Raw genomic sequence first — 25,739 nt, 5'->3', positions numbered from 1 at the left:
ATTTTTATCTGGGCATGTGCATTACTAACTCTATTGTGCGACCTCAGAAATTAACTATTAATCTTACTGTTCGCAATTTACATGACGTCCAACGCCTGGTTGGAGACCTACAGTGGGTCCGTGGGCTTTGTGGCATTTCTAATGAGGACCTTGCTCCTCTTCTTCAACTTCTCAAAGGAGGCCGTGATCCAGCTGAACCTCGCTCCTTGCAACCACAACATGAAGTTGCCCTTCGCACTATTGCCAGTAAGGTCACGCTTCGGTATTCCGGCCGTGTTCTCCCGGGTTCACCTGTATCCCTAGCAATTCTTTCTAGAGATACCTCCCTGGAGGCGCTACTTTTTCAATGGCTCCCGGATTTACCTGATCCTCTCGTCAGACTTGAATGGATTTTTCAATCTTCTCAATTTTCCAAAACAGTTACCACTCGATTGGAAGCCATTGCATCACTTATTGTGACAGCCCGTTCCCGTACTGTTGCAATTACGGGCGCTGACCCTGATGTTATTTATGTGCCTTTTAATGCTTTGTTACTTTCCCACATTCTTGCTAATGATGTTTCTTTTGCTGTTGCTTTGTTAAGTTATACTGGTCGTCTTACCAATCATTATCCCTCTCATTGCCTTTTGTCAGTAACAATTCCCTTAGAAAAGGTGGTCATGCGACAATCTTCCCCTGTGCAAGGACTTACTGTATTTACTGATGCCAGTGGCAAGATGGCCCGCGCCGGCCTTCTGTGGCATACGGCCGGTGCTTGGCATCACGAGCTGGTCATAGCTGAGGGATCTCTCCAAGTTTTGGAATTTCAAGCCATTATTCGTGCCTTTGTCAAGTGGCCCACCACCCCTCTTAATATTGTTAGTGATTCTCTTTATGCTGTGGGTGTGACATGTCGCTTGGAACGTTCTCTTCTGAGACAAGTGTCTAATTCTGTGCTGTGGCAAGCCCTTTTGCGACTTTGGCATTTACTTGATGCCCGTTCCTGCCCCTATTTTATTACTCATATTCGCAGTCATTCTGGTATTGTTGATGGTCTTGCCCAGGGCAACGCCATCGTTGACCAATTGGTTGGTTCAGTTCATGTCCCTGACTCCTTTGCTCAGGCTCGCCTTTCGCACGATTTTTTCCACCAATCTGCCCGTGCCTTAGCCCGACAGTTTAAGCTCCCTTTGGCTACCACTTGTGCCCTTGTGGCCTCATGTCCTAGTTGTCAACAGCATGTTGTACCCCCTTCCCTTGCCTCTGGTGTTAACCCTCGTGGTTTGTCCTCCTTACAAATTTGGCAAACAGATATTACCCTTTTTCCTGAGTTTGGCTCCCTTAAATATATTCACGTCACGGTGGACACCTTTTCAGGACTTTTGTGGGCTACAGCGTTAGCCAGTACTGCTTCTCGGGATGTTATTAAACATTGGCAGGTCAGCTTTGCTGTTATGGGCATTCCTGCTTCCATAAAAACGGACAATGGCGCTGGATATATTTCTCGTCGTACAGCTCGCTTTCTTTCCTTATGGGGAATTTCTCATGTTACCGGTGTCCCTGGCAATTCCACCGGCCAAGCTATTGTGGAACGCTCTCATGCCTCATTAAAGCTTCTTTTGTTAAAACAAAAAGGGAGAGTTGCCCCCGATGCTGATCCATTGTCCCGTACGCCCCATGCTCGCCTTTCAACGGCTCTATATGTGCTTAATTGGTTACAGGTAGGAACCCATAATGTCCCACCAGTTACGCGACATATCGCTGGTGCTATGGGCCAAGATTGCCAATTGCCCCGCCCACATGTCCGATGGTTTAATTATACAGATCAAAAGTGGCAAGGTCCTGTGGATTTATTAACATGGGGAAGGGGCTATGCCTGTGTTTCTACTACTACAGGTCCCAGATGGATCCCCGCGAAGTGGGTTCGACCGTGGCTCACCCAGCGACGTGATAAGCAACCACACGATCCCGATATAGAAGCGGCAAACGACGATACCATCCCGGATCTACGCTTCCTCTTTCCTGACTTTAATTAGAAACTTGTAATTATTAGTTAAGTTGTAAGATGCAGATAGTATACGTTGTGCAGTTTTGTAAAATCGAGCAACTATTGATTATAGAATAATGTGTATAACCTTACCCAGGGATAGAATCCTCCCTGGGATTGGCTTAATAGTTTTGGTTAACCAACTTGGTTTACTTCACTATTACATGCTAAAATTGTATCTATTAATGATTGTATTGCTTTTCTTGTTTTGCTCCTTGTTTTGTTTATATATTATGATAAAGTCTTATGCGCATTGCCACGGCCTTGTTTGAAAAGAAAGGGGGAGGTGTGGGGACTTATCCTCCCTACTCTGATCTAGGTAGATGGAGTGCGGTGCTGGACCGGGGTTGTGTCCGGGCTCTTCGCGTGGAGCCGCCGCCTCCTCGCTGCCCCCTTGCTTCCCCCCGGGCCAGTCTCTCTGCTGCCGCCGTCCGGGAGAGGAGGCGAGCGGCTCGGGCCGCGGCCCCCGCTCCTCGCTCCCTCTCATGCGCTCGGATGCCGGGCGCTGCTGGGGCCCCGGCCGGGCAGCGCGGGGAGCCCAGGCGGCTGGGCTCGGCGCCGCTCCCGCTCTGGTCTCGGGTATGTGTGGGTCTCTGCGCGGGGCGCTCCGCAGGCAGAGGTGGGCGGCAGCTGCCACACGTGAGTGTCCGTTGCCTCCTCAGCTGGAGTCCTGTGGCTGTGGCTGGGGGGGCTGGTCCGATCCGCTTGTTTTCTGTGTTTCACACGGAGCGATTGGTTCAGGAGAGGAAAGGGGAGGAGGCTGTAGATCGTTCTTTGTGTGGTCGGGGATTGCGTTGTTGCGGTTGGCCAATCGCGTGATTAGAGGCATGGTAAGCGCGTGATTTTTCTTTTTGTCCAATTAGCTTGCTAGCATGTATGATGTTAGCCCACATGATTGGTTCTTATGTAACCAGACTTAACTATATAAGGGGGTAGTGGAAAAGAATAAAAGAGATTCCTGACTTGTTTGCAGCTGTGTTGACTGTGTGAATTTTCTTCGCTCCGCATGAGATACCACAGTGTGGATAATTTTGTACCCAATCTTGCTCCCATTTACTTCAGTGGGAGTTATGGACCGAATCCTGCCCCTACGACATCAGTGGGGGTTTCTTGCCATTGGCTTCGGTGGGAGCAAAATCAAGCACTGAGTATGTGAGGAAGTTGCCCTTTACTGGCTGGGGCAGTGTACAAAGAAGCTTAGAGTATGGCTACATAGCAATTACACACCCATGGCTGGCCCAGGTCAGCTGACTCAGGCTCATGGAGCTTGGGCTGCGGGGCTTAAAACTGCAGCGTAGATGTTCAGGCTGGCCCCTGAGCTCTGGGACCCGATGCAGGGGTGGAGGAGGGTCCCAGAGCTCAGGACTTAGCCCAAACATCTGCACCCCAATTTTATGGCCCCACAACCAGAATCAGCTGACCCAGGCCAGCCACGGGTATTTAACTGCTGTGCAGACATACCTTAAGACATCTTCTATAGCTGGAAAATGTGTTCAGCCTGAAAACTGCGAGATCTACTCTGAAACCAAACAAGGAAGTTTTGGCAAAGTATAAAGAAAATTCATCCAACAGTTTCAGAAGTACAGATCATTCTGAAAAATGAGTACACTTATCAGTATATTTATCAACTGACTGTAGAAACTACTTGTAATTGCTGTTCTTAGAATAATCTGATATATGTAGTATGTTATCAGTTCTTAACACAAATATCTGTCCATAGAACTGCATTCAAGTTGTCATTAATATGCATATTATATAGGCACTGATCCTGACAAGATGTCATTAATATGCATATTATATAGGCACTGATCCTGCAAAGACTCTCACATGTTTAACCGTCCATGCTGTGAGTAGTTCCATTGACTTCCATGTTGTTGGCTTAAGGTTAAGCGTGTGCTTGAGTTTTCAGCTTCAGAGTAATTCTTTTTACTTTAACATTTTAGTGTTCAATATATATTGCGAGATTAGTACAGGAAGAATTTATTTCAGGTGCAAATTAAGAGTTGATAAGCAGTGCATTTCTTTTATACAATAAATTCACCTATGTTAGCAGTAAGATTTATGATGGCCTTAACTGATCATTTGCTTTGTTTTGTAAATGACATGACAGGTAACTACACTGCTGTCACTTAGCAAACTAAACTGTTTTTTTACATAAGGATTCTTGGGTTTGGAATAACAAAATAGATGGGCCATGAAGAGAGAGAAGAATCCACATCATTTTTGTGTGTAGGAAGATGCCCACATCTTTTGTAGATCTACCACAGACTGATGTGAGGCTGTAGTTATGGATGACATAGCAGGATACTGGATTAGCCTCACATCGTGTATAAGATCTATGAAAAGTCCCTGATACAAGTATGTGATAAGAGGAGACTCCTGGAGTTTAACAGTAGGATGTCAACATACACATAAATTAATAGTTCTTTTCCATTCACATCTGGGAAGATACAAAGTGTAGGAGCCAGCAATATTTGTAAATAAACTTACATTAAAATCCAATGCCAGGAACTGGCATAGTCTTCAAAAATTTTCATCCCAACTGATCTTGCATCAAGGACATTATTGATACCACTTAAACATAAGAGAAAAAAAGTTTGGTTTATATGGGATACTGCACATCTTACTTAAGCAGCAAATAGGTACTTAATGTACTAACAAAATATAAGTTATGCCACAAAGCATTTTTAGAACATGCATTTATTTGTAACATTTGGTTTTTCAGCAAAACAGAGTTTGAAATGTCATTGCCAGTAATAAAGTTACATTACAATGTTGTAGCTCAGGTTTTGTTCACAAATGAACATCAGTTACAGTAATATTAAGGGAAGGAAATTCCACTGAGGGTGAAAGGCCCCCCAAAGTGTTAACACTCGTACAGCTCTGGAAAAAAAATATAATAAAAAACTCTAAGTAACATTAGTATCACAAGATGCACTCACTTATTACGTTACAAAAATAAAGTCAGCTGGTAGTAAGATCTGCCATAAACCTCCAGAAGCCATACAATAGTGGCTCTAACATTACCAGTACCAAAGTCACAAAAAAACCCTGCACAGCAAACAGTAAAACAATAACCTGCCCGTAGGGGAGGTTTTTTCCTAATCCCAGAATAGCTGCCAACATTAAAACATTTTCCTAGGACAATGCTAGGAAGAAATAAAGCTAAGGCTTTAAGATAGCTGGGGACAGCTGGAGTAGGGGGGCTTTGACAAATTGTGGGGTCTGGAGTCAGCATTGGTGAGGCAAGAGAGGGGGCACTGCTAGGTTTGAGGGAAGGGAAGCGGAGGTGCTTTCTGGTCCCAGTCTGAATGGGGACTTGACGGAGGCTAGAGAAGTTGCTCTTGGCCAGCAGTTCCCTCTCCTCCTGGCTCAGGCCCAGCGTGGGAGATGCTAGTTTTTTATCTGGAGAGGCTTGAGAGGTTCCCACAAGCCACCAGTCCCACAACATTGGCTAGGATACCCACTCCTTGGGACAGGTATTAAAAACCAAAGAACAGATCTTCAGCTGGTGTAAAATGTCAAAGCTCCATTGATGTCAGTGAGGATCTGCTCCCAGGACTGTTGGCCGGGGCAGTGTGATAAACAGATAGCTAAGGGTTAATGTTCTTTTACCTGGAAAGGAGTAACCTGAAACACCTGACCAGAGGACCAATCAGGAAACAAGACTTTTTCAAATCTGGGTGGAGGGAAGTTTGTGTGTGAGTCCTTTGTCTTCTGCCTGTACACTCTCTCGGCTATGAGAAGATTTTTCTGCCTCCTGCTTTTCTAACCTTCTGTTTCCCAGTTGTAAGTACAAAAGATAAGATAGTGATTTATATGGTTTTTTTTTTGTATTTACATGTGTGTAGTTGCTGGAGTGTTTTGAATTGTATTCTTTTTGAATAAGGCTGTTTATTCATTTTTCTTTTAAGCAATTGACCCTGTATTTGTCACCTTAATACAGAGAGACCATTTTTATGTACTTTTCTTTCTTTTTACATAAAGCTTTCTTTTTAAGACCTGTTGGAGTTTTTCTTTGGTGGGGAACTCCAGGGAACTGAGTCTGTAGCTCACCAGGGAATTGGTGGGAGGAAGAAGTCAGGGGGAAATCTGTGTGTGTTAGATTTCCTAGCCTGACTTTGCATACCCTCTGGGTGAAGAGGGAAGTACTTCTGTTTCCAGGACTGGAAATAGAGAGGGTGGAATCCCTCTGTTTAGATTCACGGAGCTTGCTTCTGTGTATCTCTCCAGGAACCCAGGGAGGGAACACCTGGAAGGGAGAAGGGAAGGGAAATGGTTTATCCCCTTTGTTGTGAGACTCAAGGAATTTGGGTCTTGGGGTCCCCACGGAAGGTTTTTGGGGGGGACCAGAGTGCCTCAAAACTCTCTAATTTTTTGGGTGGTGGCAGCTTTACCAGGTCCAAGCTGGTAACTAAGCTTGGAGGTTTTCATGCTAACCCCCATATTTTGGACGCTAAGGTCCAAATCTGGGAATAGGTTATGACAGGTAGCCTTAGTGGATAGCTTGTCCCCTGAAGCGTTAGAATTTATACTCTTTGCTATGTGTGAAGCTAACCTTTCACAGAGAGAACTAATAAAATAACAAAATCAAGCTGACAATCAGTCACAAACAACACACCTCCAAATTATACGGAAAAGCACTCTACGAAAAAATCCTTTGCTAGTTTCCTGGTATAGAATTTTAAAAACACTGAAGTACAACTCTGTCACTTCATTACAATGTCTCAGTTGGTTAATATCAATTCTTTGCTATAACTGATTTTGATTTCTTTTCTACCTATACATTAATATATTGACCTGGAACAGACACAAAAGGTATCACACAAAAGAAAAAGAACAAGAGGAAGGAAAAACCTACTTTGCAGCTTCCCTGAGATCAGTTACATTTCTTGTTTTCCCTCTTCCATCTTTGAATGTCGTCTGATTTGCCACTGTCAGAATTCCATTCTTCGTGGAGAAGTCAGGAAAGCATCTTTTAAGAACTGTTAAGTAATGAAAAAGGTGGGTAATAACATACATTTATTTATTATTAAACTCCATTTTAAAATTATGGGTTTTGGCCATCAAATTCGTACTAAGTGTGTGAAAATCATTTCAGATCAGCAGTGAGGCCCAGATCCACAAAGGTATTCAGTCACCTAAACCCCAGACCTAGGCGCCTAAGTCACAGTTTTAGGCACCACTGCAATCCAAAAAATCCTCACTTGACTGCTGCTTAACCTTGTAGCCTTCACTCACTTAGCTCCTAAATTTTCCGTTATAAAAACTCCTTCTGTGTCTAAATTTCTGCCTCTGGTCATGTGCACTGTCATCTCCCTGTAGGTGTCCAGACACCTAAGCCCCAGCCCAATCCAATAAAGGTAGGCACTCCCCTGCCTATCTTACCTTGGGGGGCCAGTGTGCTCAGAGGCCATCTACCAGATCAGGCCAGAGGAGGAGCAGGTGGTGGCGCTGCTATTGCTGCCCACGCCATGACTTCTAGCCCAAAGGTTAGAGCACTCACTGGGATGTGGGAGACTCAGGTTAAATTCCCACAGTTGCCTGACATGAAGAAAGGATTTGAAGAGGGATCAGAAAAGTGCTCTAACTACTCAGCTAAGCAATATTCTGATGTGGGGCTTTCTCAGTCTCCTCTTGAAGCTGTTCCATTGTGGCTAAATAATTAAACACTCCTGTAACTGAGGTTAGCACCAGAACTCAGTGTATGTATTCAGAGACACAATGCTTCCTTTTTACCTCTCAGCCCTGCAGAGCCTGTACAGCTATAGAAGGTTAGATCCTAATTGGACTCATCTAAACTCCAAATACAGAGCCATGTTATGCCCCTTCTGCAGCTATGCCATTAACCAAAGACAATAGGGTTGCTTGCCCTCATGCTTCTGAAGGTGTAATTTAGTCTGCAGAGTCCTCAGTACTGGGGATGATTCATGAGGCAGAAAGACCCCAGCTTGACTTGATCTCAGACTGCGTTTTCACAGCTAGAAGTTCAAAAAAACATCTTTATACTTTTACATGGTGTAACATTGATTTGGCCGTGTCTGACAACCAATGCAGAGCCCCATCATGACAACGTCAGGATCTCCTTTCAGAGTGGAGCTGCACTTTAATAACATACACACCAATCCTCTGCTGAGACGTGCAAAAAGTATAACTACTCACAAGGCCTGCTTGGAATGATCATCGAAGGGCAATCTTCATCACGGATCACTTGAGCAACAGACTGAAAGAAAATAAACCCAAAGAAGAACTGGGGAATACAATGCAGAACAAATAAAACCTGCTCAACTTGAGAAATCTTTACAATCAAGAAAATGTTCCATTTTCCCTCATTTGTATCTTAATCTCTTGGTATGATTTGACTGGTGCATCTGCCTGACACTCACAGAATGGAAGCAAAAGACCTAAGCATCCCTGGACAGTCATGGATGAGGAATAAAATATGCTTCTGGCTTTTCTAATGGTAATAAGATAAAAACAGAAGGCATCAAACCTGGCTACGAACTAGTGGTGCTTGGGCAGATGTTTTTGTCTCTCATAGAAAAAAAAAGTTTGTTATAACATAATTAGTACATTTAACTTCAGGCTGATGTTAGAGTTGCAAGTGTTCTTATTGTGGGAGGAATATTAAGGCATATTCAAATGCAAACCCATGGTATTTCAAAATGGTCATCTTATTGCAAAGCTGGAGTAATTCCCTGGCTAAAACAATGGAGTGAGAAGATGCAGGTGACTTACTACAATGCCTGCTGATTCAGATATAAAACTCTCTAAGATGAAGGGGAATTTGTTTGTACTAGTCTGAGCTCTCCTTCTCCACTGTGGATCAGTGCAGCCTAAACCTATATACCGGAGAAAATTAGCTTCTCCAGGTACATCCATACTGTAATGTAAGCTCGGGCTTAGAGTCAGGCTTGAGCCCAAACCCCTCCTTCCGTCTACACACAAATCTGTCAGCCTTGGGCTCGGACCAAGGGTCTTAAGACCCTGTGGGGGTGGAGGGATCAAGCCCAGTCAAGCCAGGACCCAGAGTTTGACCCCTTTTGCTCTGCAGTATAGATGCAGCCCCCCCGACCCAGGTCCTGGGAATCTGCCAAAAGTATCCCACAATGTCATGGACCAACTTCCTTTCTCCTCTACCCCAAGAATCTCCAGCTGACTCCAGTGAAAATAGAAGCAATCCCCCACCCCCCTTGGTGCACTCCTGGAGGTTGGTGAGTCAGTGTTAACCCTTCTATCCACTTCTGACCAGCAAGCTGCAATCACGTCATCGGAAAGCCTTCTGTGCTTGCAATGAGACCGAACAGAAACAGCCTTTTGCACAGCACACAGCTTTATGGTCACAGGAGCACAGCCAGATTTTGATTAACTCTCTGCTGAGAGTCCAGCACAACAGTGGGCGTTAGTAAGAGTATCAGGAATGATCATGCACACCAGCAAAGAAACTGGCACTGTAGCAACTTTACTGCACTAGTGACCAGTGCATGGAGTGGACTGAGTGGCTCAAGACTGAGTACAGGAAAATCAGGGACCAGAACTGCACCTCGGGCAACTCACCGACATCACGCCCATTTTATGTGGAGTTGGACCAGGTGGTAGGCACTGCTCTGAGCACGGAGCCAACGGTGGTGCACAATGACCTGGTCAGCTGGGATGGCTGATGGGGACTGATGGGAGTCAGCAGCAGGTGCTGAGTGAGGACAGTGAAGTCTGTTGCTGAAACCCATCCCAAAAGAGGTTTTGGAGCTGGAGCAGCTGCACACCTGGGCCATACTCTGTGGGGCTGCTTGATGCCCCGTCCCCCGACAAACAGCCCACTGCACAGCATGCACCAGGGACAGAAGCGGTCCCTGAGCACAGTGAGTTTCTGGCTCCATTTTAATTTTATTAATACGGTAATAGGAGGAATTTCCATTCTATGAACCAACGCAAAAACTATTGGACGTAACTGTTAGCACAATGTATCCTGTTAATGGTGGACTGTATGCCAGTAGCTTGACTCCCATCCAGTCCATTTCAATTAGAGACAGTCCATGCAGTCCACAGGTGACAAAATCAATTGTGCCAAAGTCAACCTGGGTTTGAATTTTTGTCCAGAAATGTGCCGGGGACAGAGGAGGAAGGCTGTTAAGTTCTGTGTGTTTGCATGCAGCCATAACAGGGTAAGCCATGTGGAAGCTGACACGGCATCCTACTGATTCCCTCATGGATTCTGACCCAATCCTGGATGCTGATAGCTACAAACTTTTCCTGAGCAAGAATTCCAGACAGGTAGTCACATTTCAGGGAAGGACGTATTTTCCAGGGCTATCTTGGTAGCCAGCCAGTCAGCCCACTGCATTCAAACATGTGCTGATCAGTTACTATACATTTGAATGCTTCGGCTGCATACACTGTTTCCAATGGGATTTCAATCTGCCAAAACCACATTCAGCAACCATTCTAGACCTGCTGATGGCATAATTAAACCATCTTTTGCCAAGTCCCCTTAAATCATGGTAGGGTTTCATAAATCAAGGCAAAAGGAGGTATGCGGAGTCCCCCAGAATAATATGAGGCCAGTAACTCCCGTTATGACAGTGTCATTTGGTGGGAATAGTATCCCAGCTTGTCTGTGAATATGGACTCCCAATTGTCAAAAAACACTGGCATCCAGAACTTTTCCAGTGCAACCCAAAATGGCATTCATAAATCAACCTCTGTGGTCCAGAGGGTCTATATAACAATGGAGTGGCACCTTTTGTGTTTATGTATTCATGCTCCTTGAGGAGGGCCAACGATGGGCACATGAGTCTCATCAATGGTCCTCACACAATTAGGAAACCCCATTCTCCCTAAGACAGCAGTTACTTCAGGAATATATTTTATGCCTGCCACCTTGGGGTAAACCACATGCCTGACTGCCTCAGAAACCTCTGCCACCAATTTATCCACAGTCGACTTTCCATCACCAAATTGGCTGGAAACCAACCTGTAGCTGTCTGGGTTAGCGAGGTTACAGACGGTTATAGCAACCAGCTTCCAGACAGGCTGACCTCATGCAGGTATCTTTATGCTGGGGTCTTCGGGCAAGCTGCCCATTAAGCTCCAGAAAGATAGATTTCCTCATGTGAAAATTCTGGATCCACTACTGACCATCCCAGGTCTGTATGATGATGTGATCCCACCAGTCTGTGCTTGTGGCCCTGTGCCAGAGTGATGGTCTACGTAGACCAGGGGTAGGCAACCTATGGCACTGGGGCCAAAGGTGGCACACAAGTTGATTTTCAGTGGCACTCACACTGCCCGGGTCCTGGCTACCGGACCGGAGGGCTCTGCATTTTAATTTAATTTTAAATTAAGCTTCTTAAACATTTTAAAAACCTTACTCACTTTACATACAACAGTAGTTTAGTTATATATTATAGACATAAAAAGAGAGCTTCTAAAAACGTTAAAATATATTACTGGAACCCGAAACCCTATATTAGAGTGAATAAATGAAGACTCGATACACCACTTCTGAAAGGTTGCCGACCCCTGATGTACAGGTTATCAGTGGCTATACTGAATGTACTGAGCAGCACCAGCCAGTGCGAGTCTGTCATGCCTGGGTATCCTCCTCCTCCTACTGCGCCACTATAAGCTCTGTCAGGTGCTTTTGGTGGGTCAGGAAATGCCACCAAAGTGTCCACTGGCATCTCACAGAAGCTTTGCCAGTTTTCTGACATGACAGTGAAAGTGCATGCAAGAGAATTTCTTGAAAATGTGTCTCCTGAATGTTGCTGGCTAAATACCTGGGCGCACACACACCAAAAAGACAGCTAGGAAGGATGTGTTGGTAAGCTGTTCAAGCTTGCTGTAATGTGCAAGGTGGACAGTTCACCATGGTCAAAGGGCTAGAGCAGCCACATTTTGGGAGGGTGCTAGGGAGTCTGGTATATGCATGGTTTGACTCAGGTCTGTGCACTGGAGTGTGGATGCCAGAGCCACAGGTTTAAGCCCAAGTTGGAAAATCCTTAATGTAGAGATAACAGTCAGCGTTCAAACCCTGGGTTCTCGAAACCAGGGTCAGCTGACTTGAGTCCCAGAAATCCTGGGCTTACACTGCAGTGTAGACATACCCTATAGAACCAACAATCCACAGCACGGAAGTCTGCAGATATTTTCCATTGAACTGAAGCCTTCAGTAATCACTTAAAGATTTGGGGATTTTGTCTGGCTAGCAGAAGTTAACTCTTGACAAACTCAGAGCTGAAGTACACTTACAGAAGAGCTCCTCAGTTGAGATAATTTGGCACAGCTCCATTGATTTTGATGGAATTAGACTGATTTACACACATCAAGGCTCATGTATAGTTTAAAGCAGAATGTATCCCATCTATACTTATGTATGTATATATACGCACCTTCCAAGGCTTATTAAAACCAGGTTTGCAGAACTGCCTGTAGTATTCCCAATAACTTTTGTTATGTCTGTAGGAACCTTGCATGTCTATGTATGTTGCAAACCTGTCTGGGCACTTTGAGACACAAAGCTGTAAGGAAAGAATAAATGCATAATTATAAATTGGAAAAAAAAAAAAAAAGAAACCAAAACCCTGCCAAAACAACCCACTCATGCTATCAAAACAGCAAGAGAATAAATGGTCATCTATAAAAGTGCCCCGTTTTATCAGATTGCCTGGAGCAATGCTTACTGTAGGCTTTAGAAAGGGACAGTGTCTATTGTTAGAATCTCTGGATGAAAACAGTTTTCAGAGCTTTTGACAGACCTTTTCAAATCTCTCCCCAAATTCTGTACCCCTCAATTGTTCTGCCTCCACATATCTTAGTGGTCTCCATACGTTCTGAGACACATGTACAGTTTTAAGTTTGTTTTTTAAAACTTTTTATTGAACATACACATGAAAAAATCCTCAGAAAGGCCTTGATCTAACCCCCAAAGCACAGACAGCTGTGTATATGAATATGCTAGTGCAGCAGCACAAGACATGTGGCATGGCACAAGACACAAGACAACTTTGATCAATAAAATCTGATGAAGCTAAAAATTGCTTCACCCTCTTATACAGTAGTTTCAGTCAAATCTGCTTTCAATGATGCTGGGCTAAATGAAGTTAGGTTTACATGCCTCTAAGGGGGTGTACCAAATTAAGACTGTAAATTGCCTTTTACCCATGACAGAGTTCCCACAGGTGTTAAAGTAAGTCAGGTGCACATACCAAGGGCGAAATTCACATCTCCCCAACTAAAGATGTGTCTGAGAAACTAAGAGCTGGGAATGACTGGATCCACCCACAGGTAGGATCCACCCACAGGTAGGCTGCTATTCAGATTCCTGTGTGGAACAGTGACTGTTGCTCCAGCACATACTCTAAGCAGGCCTTCCTGATCACTGGGTCCATGATCATGTTCTGCCCTCCTCAATGTTTCTGTGAGCCTGCCTCTGTGGCACAGAGTGGTATTAGAGAGGCTTCATCCTGCAAAGCTACCCTGTCTGGACCCTCTCCTCCGCAGAGGCTTACCATAGTAGGAAGTGAATTTCCCCTCAATGGCATAGTGTACAAGTGCTCTAAATAATTATTTCACATTTGCGGGAATGTCCATACCAGAAAGGAATCTTATTTCATAGGCCAGGACCTGGTGGGTGCAAGAGTCTAGTGGACTAGCCATGGATCAGGGAATGAGGAAATCTGAATTCTATCCTTGTTCTGACAATGAATTGTTGTCTGCACATCACTTACTATAACCTCCGTTTCCCCATCTGTAAAACTGGCACTGATATTTGCCATGCATGGGTGTTGCAAGGCAACATTTCAACATTGTCTGTACAGGCCTCTAAAATCCATAGTATTAGCAAGGCCTCTTCACTGGCAGCAGAACTCAGGCCCTCTCTGATTCTCAGGCCTGTGCTCACTCAGGTAAATGATCTGGCTTGGGGGACCACCACAACCTCTAAAAGTCACAGTGTGAAGTATCAAGCCAAAGTGGCTCTTCAGCATTTTCACAACAGCCAGAGAGTTAAAACCTTTAATCTGAATTATCATCCAAAGACTAGAAAAGGTCGAAAAAACACCCTCTAGTTTCACAGATCTGTTGTGAACCTGAAAACAGACAAATTAAAACACAGCCTGTTTGTGACTAATATTCCACCTTGCTTGCCTCACAATAGTGATTACTTTATTATAGAACAAACCCCAATCTAAGAGTGCACTGCACAACAGCAATATCATTGACCTATATATTTGTTAACATTATGCAGTGTTCCTTGAACATAAGAGGCTGTGGCACAGTGGCTAGGTAAAAAGTCAAGACCACAGCAGCACAAATCAACACAGAGATTCATTTAATATTCTACCAAAGTGACAGGACCAGACTATATTACTTGGTTTACACTAGAAATTTATGCTGGTGTAATTACATCGCTGAGGGATTTTCAACACCCCTGAGCAATGTAGTTATACCAATCTAATCCCCAGTGTAGACAGCGTTATGTCAACAGGAAGGCTTTTGCCATCGGCATAGCTATCGTCTCTTGGGGAGGTGGAGTTCCTACACACGCTCACCCATCTGCATAGGTAGCATCTTCACGAAGCGCTGCAGTGGCACAGCTGCAATGCTGTAAGTGTTGACAAGCCCTCAGTCTCTGTCTACACAAATTATGTATGCCTCTCTTCTACTGGGATACTGATTAGTGAGCATTCAACAAGTGATTAGCCAAACCTAAGGGTTATTTAACATTAAACAATCGCATTGATCACTACCAATTCCTCAGAAGGCATGTAACGTGTCTGGACAAACGAACACTATTGTCAGTTGTAAACAAGAAAATATGCATTTTTTTAAAATGGCTGGTTTGGAAAAATCTGTGTTCCAGTCAAAATGATTTTCTAAAAAATGGCTATAATAATGTGCACAAACTACATTGCTGCACAGTCACCGTGCTATATTCATGACAGACAATTAGCCAAATCCAGTCACACTCACACTGGGAATTTTTTCAACTCTAAATCCAAAACAAACAGTTCTATGCATTTCTATTTATTTTCTCCTGCCCTGTTAACAATAGACACGGACTCTGCTACACTGTATACTCAGATACATGCTATACACACACAGCACTCTACAATATGATTAAACTATGTTCTACAAAATGCAACTAGTTGATCAAATAACTTCTGTCAAGTTTTAAGCACCAATAAGCAAGAGGCAGTGAGATGTTTTCTTCCTGTATTTCACTTACCTGTGTTGTAGGGCACTGTAGGTTTATTAGCACTATTGGGCTTGCACATTTCAGAATGTTAAAGTAAAACAAACTAGTCTTGTTCCTATAGAGAAACAGGAATAAAAATAACTATTTAATATGTATAGATGTTTATATACTATGTTTATGACTACAGTACTCACATACCATATATGGATTTACAATGTACACTATCAATTTTAAATATTGTTATCCTAAAAGAGTACTGCAAATCTCAGGTGAGAAATGAAAATCAAGCAGAAACTGACTTGCGCAAGCTTAAATGTATGTTAAGTCAAACTGCTTTGTTTGATGAGTCGTCATTCTGAGGAGAGTTTTCCTGCACAGGAGCCTTAGCTGACATCCACTTGTTCTTAGAGATGGCCCAGAACCTGGTTTGAGAACTGGAAGGCTAGCACGCTACATGGCAAACCACCTTTTCATGCGCTGTAGTTCACCTGCATATGCAGAACCTATTTTGTAGATACAGCATATGAAGTTACTACCAGCACTCAGCAAGCTATATCAGCTGATGTTTTTGTGTTAATCAGAAGGTGGCACCAAAAATCAAACAAGAGTTTTTTTTGTTGCTCAAAACCTGAAGCAGCTGCCTGGGAAAACAGGCACACAGCACCTGAAAGGGACTTTCACAAACCCAAGTACTGGTCAGAAGTAAGGGCAAGACTGTGTCTGGCAATGCATGAGGGGGAAGGGAAGGGGAAAAAGCCTTCTGACCCTTCACCCTTACACCAAGGCCAGGCAAAAAGTGGCCAGGGCATGCAGCTCCTGCAGTAGACTTGCATCAGCAGCAGTGGAGACTAGAGCTGGTTAGAATATCTTCATTCCAATGCGGAATGAAAACAATTTTTTAAATCTCAAAAGTTGCTGTGAAACGGAATTGTTGCCCTGCGGTCAGCTCTAGTGGAGACCTCCTCAAAGGGAGCAGGTATGGACAAGGCCATGGTCCTGCCCCCTCCACACTAGGCAGCAAAGTTAGCTGGGTGTGAGAGGACTGCATGCTTCAGCCTTGCAAAACGTAATGGCAAATCCCCTGCAGCATGTGATTCCCCCAGAACCCCCACTGCAACACAGCTGCCTCCCACCCCACTGCATGGCTGTACCTTCAAGGCCCACTCTGGCGCATAACATGTAAGTGCTGCAAACCGTAACTCTCTGTGCAACTGGGAGTAGCTCATCTGGCCTGATGTTTTAAAAGGTCGGGATGTTTTCACTCTCACACGTTCAGTCATGTACTAGTTAAGGAAATAGACTCATAGACTCATAGGTCAGAAGGGACCAATCTGATCATCTAGTCTGACCTCCTGCACAAGGCAGGCCACAGAACCCCACCCATCCAATTTTATAACAACCTCTATCCCAGGACCGAGTGAAATAGTCATACACTCCTTGCAATCCTTAGCTGTTAGTTCTTCAAATCAACTGAGTAACATTTTGGGCTGAAATATCACTGCTCTGTAAGAGTTCCCGGTGTATGTACCCTTTGTGAGCAACTCAGCACAGCCCATGTCATTAACACATTGTTTTACTCTCATGTTGATGTGTTTGATGGCTGCTGGCATTAACAGGAGACAACAAAGATTAAATGTGTATGGCAAAGGAAAGGGGCCACATAGAGTTAGGTTTGCATCCTTTAAAATAAATTGTATTCTGTGCTTGCATGTTGTTCTATATAAGGCAAAACAAATTTAGAGATTATATGGAGAGATCAATGGGTGGATTACAATGAGATGCTAAGGTGCAGAATTCCTCTAGAGGGATTCTGAAAGGCAGCACAAGGTGGAATTAATTTGATTGTATGGAATTCATTGCTGCACAATTCTTTTTTCAGATATCTATGGATCCAGGCCTGGTTTCACATGTCACGGTTTCTGAAATACGACTTTCTCCACAAATATTGCGAGTATGTTTGAAGCTATTAATATACGTGCGAGAGTCACAATAAAGAGATTGCTACCACTCTCCACAGGAAACTGGCACATAGGTGTCAAAGCCCGTTTTGGAGGCCCACAAACCCACAGTCCCAGGTCAGCCTTTTGGGGTCTGCAAACCCCATCCCCCATGGGGCTAGGTGGGAACTTCAGCGGGAACAATGAAGGCATTGCAGGACTCCTGGTTTTTGGCAGCTTCTCATTAGGGATAAAAGTTTATCAGGGATTCCCCTCATTACTCATGCTTGACACTACAGCTGTCCAGGACTGGTCTTTGGGGCTTGTGAAGCACATAGCCAAATCCTCTCCACCTTAGAGTTTTAGGAGTCAAGAAGAGCTAGTCTGTGATTGTTTAGAGGGGCTCCCTGGGCTGCTTCTGATGCTAGAGCTGCCATAAGCTCTGTTGGAGGCACTGGCCAAATATTCCTATGTCACTTCTGGCTTCTCCATTTATAGCAAGCTCCTCAACATGGAAACTGAGTGCCAATTCCCAACCTCAGCAGCAATTTCCCACCCCCCAACCTCCCCAGCAAGGGAGGAGAGAGGGAAAGAGGATTTGTGTTTGTTTGAACCAGGGAAAGGAAGATGACATACCAGGGAAAAGTAAAGAGGAAGAGCCAAGTAACAGAGAGAGAGAGAAAATAAGTGAGCAAGGAACAGAGATAGAGAGACAGAACATGCACAATGGACAACAGAAAATGAGGTGAATGCAAAAGAATCCTTCTGCTTCCCCCAAGGGGTGGGAAGCCCACAGCCACCAATGTCACTACCTGTTTCTGCTTCTCCAAGCCCTGCGATGGGTCGTGTGTGTATGTGAGAGAGAGAGAGTGCTTTGCACAGGCCCGCAGAAGGGTTGGCTCCTGATCCCCCTAGGACTCTGACCTGGGGCAATTCCTCCTGACAGTTCTGCCTCCCTATGCAGGGGAAGGTGGAACTCTTCCGGCCACTTCTCTGCCGCTCTCTCCAGCTCCATGCAGGAATCTGCAAGAGCAAGTGGCACAGACTGTTTCCAGACTTCTCCTCTGCTCCTTTCCCTGCCTTGGGAGGGGACACCACCTTGGGTGTTCCTTCACACTACTCCCTACCTCCATGCAAGGAGCCTGGTGGAAGCCCCTCTCACTGTGGCTCTGGACACTTGTTTCCTCTATTCCATCCCTGCAAGCGGAATGGGAAGAGGAATAAGAGGCAGCAGAAGAGCTATCAATTGTGGGCTTTTGGTTGCTGCTTGCATGGAACTGGATTTAATATCAGTGATAATGAAGTGAGGGGTGTTTAATGCAGACTTTAAAAGAAGGAAAAAAACTTTCCTGTAATGTGATTTCATGGCTCCAGCTTCAGTTTTCATAGAAATAATGTTTCGATCCATATAGCTCTTTTCATCTGCAAGTACTTCACAGATACTAACAGATTAATTAATCCCTGCAGCTCCCCAGATGAGCTAGGAATTGTCACCCACATTTAAGAGATTGGAAAATAAAGTTGGGTTAAGACACAAGACCAAGACCAAAGAGGGAGTCAGTGTCAGAGCTGTCTGTCCCCCCAGACTGGAGCTCAGACCACACATCTCTCTCTCTAGTAGCATCAAGGCAGCAGGAGCTAGCAGCAGACAGTGAGAGCGGCTGTTTGGCACTTAGTACCCGCTGAGCATGAAATGCTGGTTTGCACAAAGTGAGAAGCAGTCTGCCATACTTTTGGTGATTCCTCCCCAGAGATGAACATAATGATTTCTCAGAGGGCGTATTAGTTAAATATCCTAACCCGAGCAGTCAAAACCAGTGGCACCTAATCAGAGTTTTCACTTCTTATAAAAATACTTTAAAATATGGATCTCTTTGCATTTAATGGCACAAGCCATACTTTATAATGGTATTTTACTAGTCACAGTCTCCATACTATGTAAACAGCTGCATTACAGGAATAACTCAGGTCTAAATTTCCACTGATCAACTGAGCTTTTCAGAAACTTTAACTGGCATAAATACAGTAAAGTGGGGGCGCAGGTTGCTTCTTCTGCAGCCTCCCAATTTAATTCCCAGGAGGCCGAGGGCTGATAACTCATTTCTCATGCATGCCTCATGAGAAATAAAGGCAGATGAATCCTCTGAGTACTCACTCATTTATGGTGTCCTTCTGGCCGCAGAACTGCCCATAGCTGTCAGTCGGATAGACCACCTTCCTGGGGTCACCATGCACCCAAGCTGCAAATATATAAAGAGATAGGCAGATCTTTTAACACATGTCCAGCAGTAACCTGCTAATAGTTCAAGTTCTCTAGCAATTAAAATGCACCATCTGTCATGTACTATTTTAACCTCTCCCAATAGCTTCTGAAGAGAATTGATTTTCCTTAAACAGTAGATTTCTTAATGAAAAAAAAAATGGATGAATCAGTCAGACAGTAAAACATTTCTCTTTTTTTCCTTCAGGACACACACGCCTGGGTTGTGGCCAAAATATGAGGTAATGCACTTAGAAAATAATGGGTATTAAAAGGAGAAAGAGGAGGCATTGCAAAAGCTTTGCTGGCTTAAAGCCACACTGTGTTCTGGAGCTAAACCTTACAGACCAAACTGAGCCTTTGCTTATACCCACGACCCCACTGAAACGAATGGGGTTACATGGTGTGCGAGAAGGCAAGATTTGGCAATGACAATCTAGCAGCCATCGAGTCACATTAACAAGGGATGCAACTCCTCCATTTCAAGATATAAAACCACTTGCTCAGCTCTTAGCACAGTAGCTGGCTATGCTGATTTGTTCATAGAAGTAGAGACACAACTGTACGAGTACAGAACCTCAGCCTGGACTGGAGGATGCTGCTTCTATTCCTTCCTCAACTTCAGGCGAGGATTTCTTGCTCCTGAAAAATCTCATTTTCTCAAACTGCTTATTTCCATTCTCATTCAGGATCTAGTACATCACTAGGAAATCATCATTAGTATCATTTTTTCCTAAGCTACAGAGGTCAGACCTGACAAATCTTCACAACTCCCAGTAAGTTCTGAATAATTTTGACTGCCCTTGACTATCACAATTTCTATCTATATCCTCCCCATAACAAAATAATCAGACCTTCACCTCACATGTGCAGGATGGTACCAGCATATTAGCTCACACAGTATGTCCTATACCCGTACATCCCTAGATCTGGCTTTCTAATACAACTGCTGCAAAATGTGGCTGGATTTAGTTTTATTAACTGTGATCATTCCCTAGCCTTTTCTTTGCTCTGTAGTGTGTAGAGGAGGCTATAGCCATTATAATTATTTTTAGCCCCTAGTTTCTTTCTCTCAGAGTGTACACTGAATGTCGGAAGCTATGTTAGGCCCTGATCTATACAAATTACTTTGAACTTGTTCCTCTATAATTGCCCCACTTTTCTGTTGATTTTATGGTGCTAAATTTAGTCATACTAGAAACTGAATCTTCCTTAAGGTCATTACAGTAGCAGGGGTACTTAGATACTACAGTGATGGGTGGTATGGAGAGAGAATCTCTGTAAAGCACAGAATGGTAGATGTAATACTTATCCTTGCAGACTATGGGCCGGAACTGCAACATACCCTCCATCGACTTTAATATAGCTGCACCACTGCATACCAACTCAGAATTTGGTATGTTATTTTTCACTCTCAATGGTTTTATTTTTCTGGCACGCTTGGTTTCTGGATCTTATGCTAGTTTTTAATTCATTTTAATATGTCTCAATTACATCATGCTTTTTAGTTTGTAAAATAATCAGCTAGTTGGTTTCAAATAAGTTCTAGACATTAATATAAATTCCATTTTCTCCCTTATCTATTAAGACCCAGATTCTGCAATGTATGGAAATTCTGCACCTGTCAGAAGTCCCATTGACTTCACTCAGTAAAGCAACCTAATGCAGTGCTTCTCAAAGCCAGTCCGCCGCTTGTTCAGGAAAGCCCCTGGCAGTCCTGGCCGTTTTTTTTTACCTGCCGCGTCCGCAGGTTCGGCTGATCGCGGCTCCCACTGGCCACGGTTCGCCGCTCTAGGCCAATGGGGGGCTGTGGGAAGGGTGGCCAGCACATCCCTTGGCCCGCGCCGCTTCCTGCAGCCCTCATTGGCCTGGAGCAGAGAACTGTGGCCAGTGGGAGATGCCATCGGCCAAAGCTTCGGACGCTGCAGGTAAACAAACCAGTCCGGACCACCAGGGGCTTTCCCTGAACAAGCGGTAGCCCAACTTTGAGAAGCACTGACCCAATGGATTAGACACGATCTTCCTTATATGAATCCATACAGTCGGTCTTTAGACATATGTAAATTTGGTTTATGAAATAATCTAAATGGTGAGTGAGTGGGCTGCTTCTGTGTTCTATTGTATGCTTTCCTCCTTTGTGACTGTATGACAATAGGGAGTGTTCTTTAATATTTTCCTGTATCTCATGCAGTTAAAAGACAAGGCCAAATGAATCAGTTTCGCTGCTGACACCAAATAGGTTTAATCCCTTATGAGTATGCTCTTAGACAGGCTTTCTTATCAACGTTTCCACTGCCAAAAATTAGTTTTTAAAAGTATTTGAAAATTACTAAAATAAACCATTTGTTCCCTTCCTGACTGTATTTCCCCTCACACTAGCATAGCAGAAGGCAGCATGGATAAAGTCTGTCACATCAGATTCAAAGTAGTGCTGAGCTTTCAGTAGCAAAACATCTTCTGCAGGGTATAGATAATTATCTGCTACTGCCAACAATATCCCCTTTCTATGTAGGATATTTTATCTACAACTGTCTCCCCACCCTGCCCCAATCAATCACAATTAGGAAAAAAGACAAAAATTGCAGTATAACTTTGCTAATCATCTCAGAACACCATTTACACACACAAATCAACCTTCTCAGCACTGCTCAGCAAAGACCAGAGTGCTGTAAGGAGACTGCCTGTGATAGCAGGGACTGGATGAGAGTCCAGAAGTCTACACAGCAATGAAACAGCCCCACAGCCCGAGCCTCACAAGCCTGAGTCGACTGGCATAGGCCAGCCCACAGGTTTTTCTTTGCTGTGTAGACATATCCAGAATCTCCTGTGTCTAGTGGCCCATGAGGCAACCCATTTTCCCCACCGCTGTCTGTCCAAAAGCAAAATGTTTGACTCCATCATAAGTGGTCTCTGTGATGGCAGCTCCTGCATCCTGCAACAGATCATTCTTTGTTCTTCTTGCCTTAAGGCTGTTTCTTACTTTTACAAAGAATTGATTCATAGATTCCAAGGCCAGATCATTGTGATCAGCTACCCTGACCTCCTGTATAATGCAGGACAGAGAACTTGCCCCAAATAATTCCTAGAGCAGAGCTTTTAGACAAATATCCAGTAATGGAGAATCCACCACAATCCCTGGTAAATTGTTCCAATAGTTACTTACCCTTACTGTTAAAAATGTGCCTCTAATTTCCAGTGTCAATTTTTCTAGCTTCAACTTACAGCCACTGGATCACGTTGCACCTTTGTATGCTACAGTGAAGATACCATTATAAAATATTTCTTCTACAGGTAGGTGTTTATAAACTGTGATCAAGACACCCACATTTGAGCTCTGTGAGTCTATCACTATATGCCTGTTTTCTACTCCTTTAATCCTCGTAGCTCTCCTCTTAACCATCTCCTCTTTATCAACATCCTTTTTGAATTGTGGACACCAGAACTGGACACAGTAAGTCATCACAGTAGCGCCAAATATAGAGGTAAAATAACCTCTGTATTTCTACATGAGATTCCCCTGTTTATGCATCCAAGGATTGCACCTTTTGGCCACAGTGTCACACTGGGAGCTCATGTTCAGCTGATTATCCACTGCAACCCCCAAATATTTTTCAAAGTCGCTGTTTCCTAGGATAGAATCCCCCATCCTGTAAGCATGGCCTACATTTTTTGTTTCTAGTTGTATACATTTACATTTAGCTGTATCAAACCAGCTTATTGCTTGCTTGCATCCAGCTAACCAAGCAATCCAGAAGGCTCTGTATCAGTAACCTGTCCTCTTCATTATTTGCGACGCCCCCATTTTTTGTGTCATCTCCAAATTTCATCAGTGAGGATTTTGTATCATCTAATTGAGCTTGCAGAGGACAAAAATTGGATGCTTGTATGCACTGAAACGTCATTGGCAATACAATTATATACAGATAAACGAAGTACATTTTGTTATGTAACCTTACTGTTTTATCATTTCTCATTACTCACCATCCAATGCCCATTAAAGTCATTGGAATGAAGGTTTGGATTAGGCCAGGGATCGGCAACCTTTCAGAAGCGCTGTGTCGAGTCTTCATTTATTCATTCTAATTTATAGATTCATAGACTCATAGACTCTAGGACTGGAAGGGACCTCGAGAGGTCATCGAGTCCAGTCCCCTGCCCTCATGGCAGAACCAAATATTGTCTAGACCATCCCTAATAGACATTTATCTAACCTACTCCTAAATATCTCCAGAGATGGAGATTCCACAACTTCCCTAAGCAATCTATTCCAGTGTTTAACTACCCTGACAGTTAGGAACTTTTTCCTAATGTCCAACCTAAATCTCCCTTGCTGCAGTTTAAGACCATTGCTTCTTGTTCTATCATTGGAGGCTAAGGTGAACAAGTTTTCTCCTTCCTCCTGATGACACCCTTTTAGATACCTGAAAACTGCTATCATGTCCCCTCTCAGTCTTCTCTTTTCCAAACTAAACAAACCCAATTCCTTCAGCCTTCCTTCATAGGTCATGTTCTCAAGACCTTTAATCATTCTCGTTGCTCTTCTCTGGACCCTCTCCAATTTCTCCACATCTTTCTTGAAATGCGGTGCCCAGAACTGGACACAATACTCCAGTTGAGGCCTAACCAGAGCAGAGTAAAGCGGAAGAATGACTTCTCGTGTCTTGTTTACAACACACCTGTTAATGCATCCCAGAATCACGTTTGCTTTTTTTGCAACAGTATCACACTGTTGACTCATATTAAGCTTGTGGTCCACTAGGACCCCTAGATCTCTTTCTGCCATAGTCCTTCCTAGACAGTCTCTTCCCATTCTGTATGTGTGAAACTGATTGTTCCTTCCTAAGTGGAGCACTTTGCATTTATCTTTATTGAACTTCATCCTGTTTACCTCAGACCGTTTCTCCAATTTGTCCAGATCATTTTGAATTTTGACCCTGTCCTCCAAAGCAGTTGCAATCCCTCCCAGTCTGGTATCGTCTGCAAACTTAATAAGCGTACTTTCTATGCCAACATCTAAATCGTTGATGAAGATATTGAACAGAGCCGGTCCCAAAACAGACCTCTGCGGAACCCCACTTGTTATACCTTTCCAGCAGGATTGGGAGCCATTAATAACTACTCTCTGAGTACGGTTATCCAGCCAGTTATGCACATATCAGTAATACCAGGGGAGGGATAGCTCAGTGGTTTGAGCACTGGTCTGCTAAACCCTAGGGTTGAGAGTTCAATTTTTCAGCGGGCCACTTAGGAATCTGGGGCACAATCAGTACTTGGTCCTGCTAGTGAAGGCAGGGGGCTGGACTCAATGACCTTTGATCCCTTCCAGTTCTAGGAGATAGGATATCTCCATAATTTTAACATTTTTAGAAGGTCTCTTTCTATAAGTCTATAATATATAACTAAACTATTGTTGTATGTAAAGTAAATAAGGTTTTTAAAATGTTCAAGAAGCTTCATTTAAAATTTATTTAAAATGCAGCCACTCCTCTCCCCGGGACTGGTGGCCAGGACCCAGACAGTGTGCTTTGGCACACGTATCATAGGTTGCCTACCCCTGGAATAGGCCATTAACTCACTAATTCTCCAAACGTGATCCTTTGCAGTGGGCTTCCTGGGCATTAGTGGGAATTAGTGAGGTACAAGTGCTGGAACATTTTGCTCATACTTTTGTTTTTGTGAAGTATTCTGAACAGTATTTCCAGTCTTTGGGGACTCTTGTCCAGTTGCCTTCCTCCAATTGCCCATACCTACTGATTCTTGGTTGTAGCTTTCCTACAAGCCTGGGGCACTAAACCAGTGTTGGATGAACCTGGTTTAAAAAATATGGTAAACAAGCTTTTCTATGTCAACACTTGCTCTTGTCAACTTTACTGGAATCAAAACTGGGCCTCTTATCTAGAAAACAGCTTTAGAAAACAGAAGAATATGGGTTTGCTATCAAATTGGTTTCCTTTAGTTTGAAATCACATCTGCTGGGTGGAAGTTGGGAAAGTACATCTCAACTAATTTTCAGAGAGAAACGGAGAAGAATTGGTCCGTTATAGAGGATGGAGATTTAGCATTTGATTAATATTGCAACAGAAAACAGGAAAGAAAAATCAACTATTACTTTCTTTGTGAGTTAGAATAATGTTGGGAAAAGAATCCCATATGATAAATTTTCTATTTCCTAGCCTATTCAGTGTAGAATTGTACCTAAATCAGCAGCCCCCATTGACAATGGAAGGTTATCATCACAATTAGCCTCAAAGAGCAGTGTTTGAGACTTTGTTTCACTGCCCTATTGGTGACCCAATGAAATGGAACCCAAGTATATAGAAC

At 43.7% G+C, this 25,739-nt stretch overlaps 1 protein-coding gene across 10 annotated transcripts in view; it reads right to left on the bottom strand.

Moving 5' to 3' along the window:
• Positions 1-25,739, bottom strand: part of SLC44A5 (solute carrier family 44 member 5) — a 203,196-nt gene that overhangs the window by 39,508 nt on the left and 137,949 nt on the right. For all 10 annotated transcript variants that reach the window (XM_030573389.1, XM_030573384.1, XM_030573388.1 and 7 more), the window contains 6 exons: positions 19,314-19,398; positions 15,252-15,336; positions 12,415-12,543; positions 8,189-8,249; positions 6,888-7,011; positions 4,517-4,600 (listed from right to left, as the gene is read on the bottom strand). In XM_030573389.1, the coding sequence (XP_030429249.1) occupies positions 4,517-4,600; positions 6,888-7,011; positions 8,189-8,249; positions 12,415-12,498 (353 nt within the window). In that variant the 5' untranslated portion in view covers positions 12,499-12,543; positions 15,252-15,336; positions 19,314-19,398. The remainder of the gene's footprint in view (positions 1-4,516; positions 4,601-6,887; positions 7,012-8,188; positions 8,250-12,414; positions 12,544-15,251; positions 15,337-19,313; positions 19,399-25,739) is intronic.

The sequence above is a fragment of the Gopherus evgoodei genome, chromosome 8 (assembly GCF_007399415.2).
Source record: "Gopherus evgoodei ecotype Sinaloan lineage chromosome 8, rGopEvg1_v1.p, whole genome shotgun sequence".
Lineage (NCBI taxonomy): Eukaryota > Metazoa > Chordata > Testudines > Testudinidae > Gopherus > Gopherus evgoodei.
The sequence above is the reverse complement of the archived record's forward strand: the minus strand, read 5'-3'. Positions and strand labels throughout refer to the sequence as shown.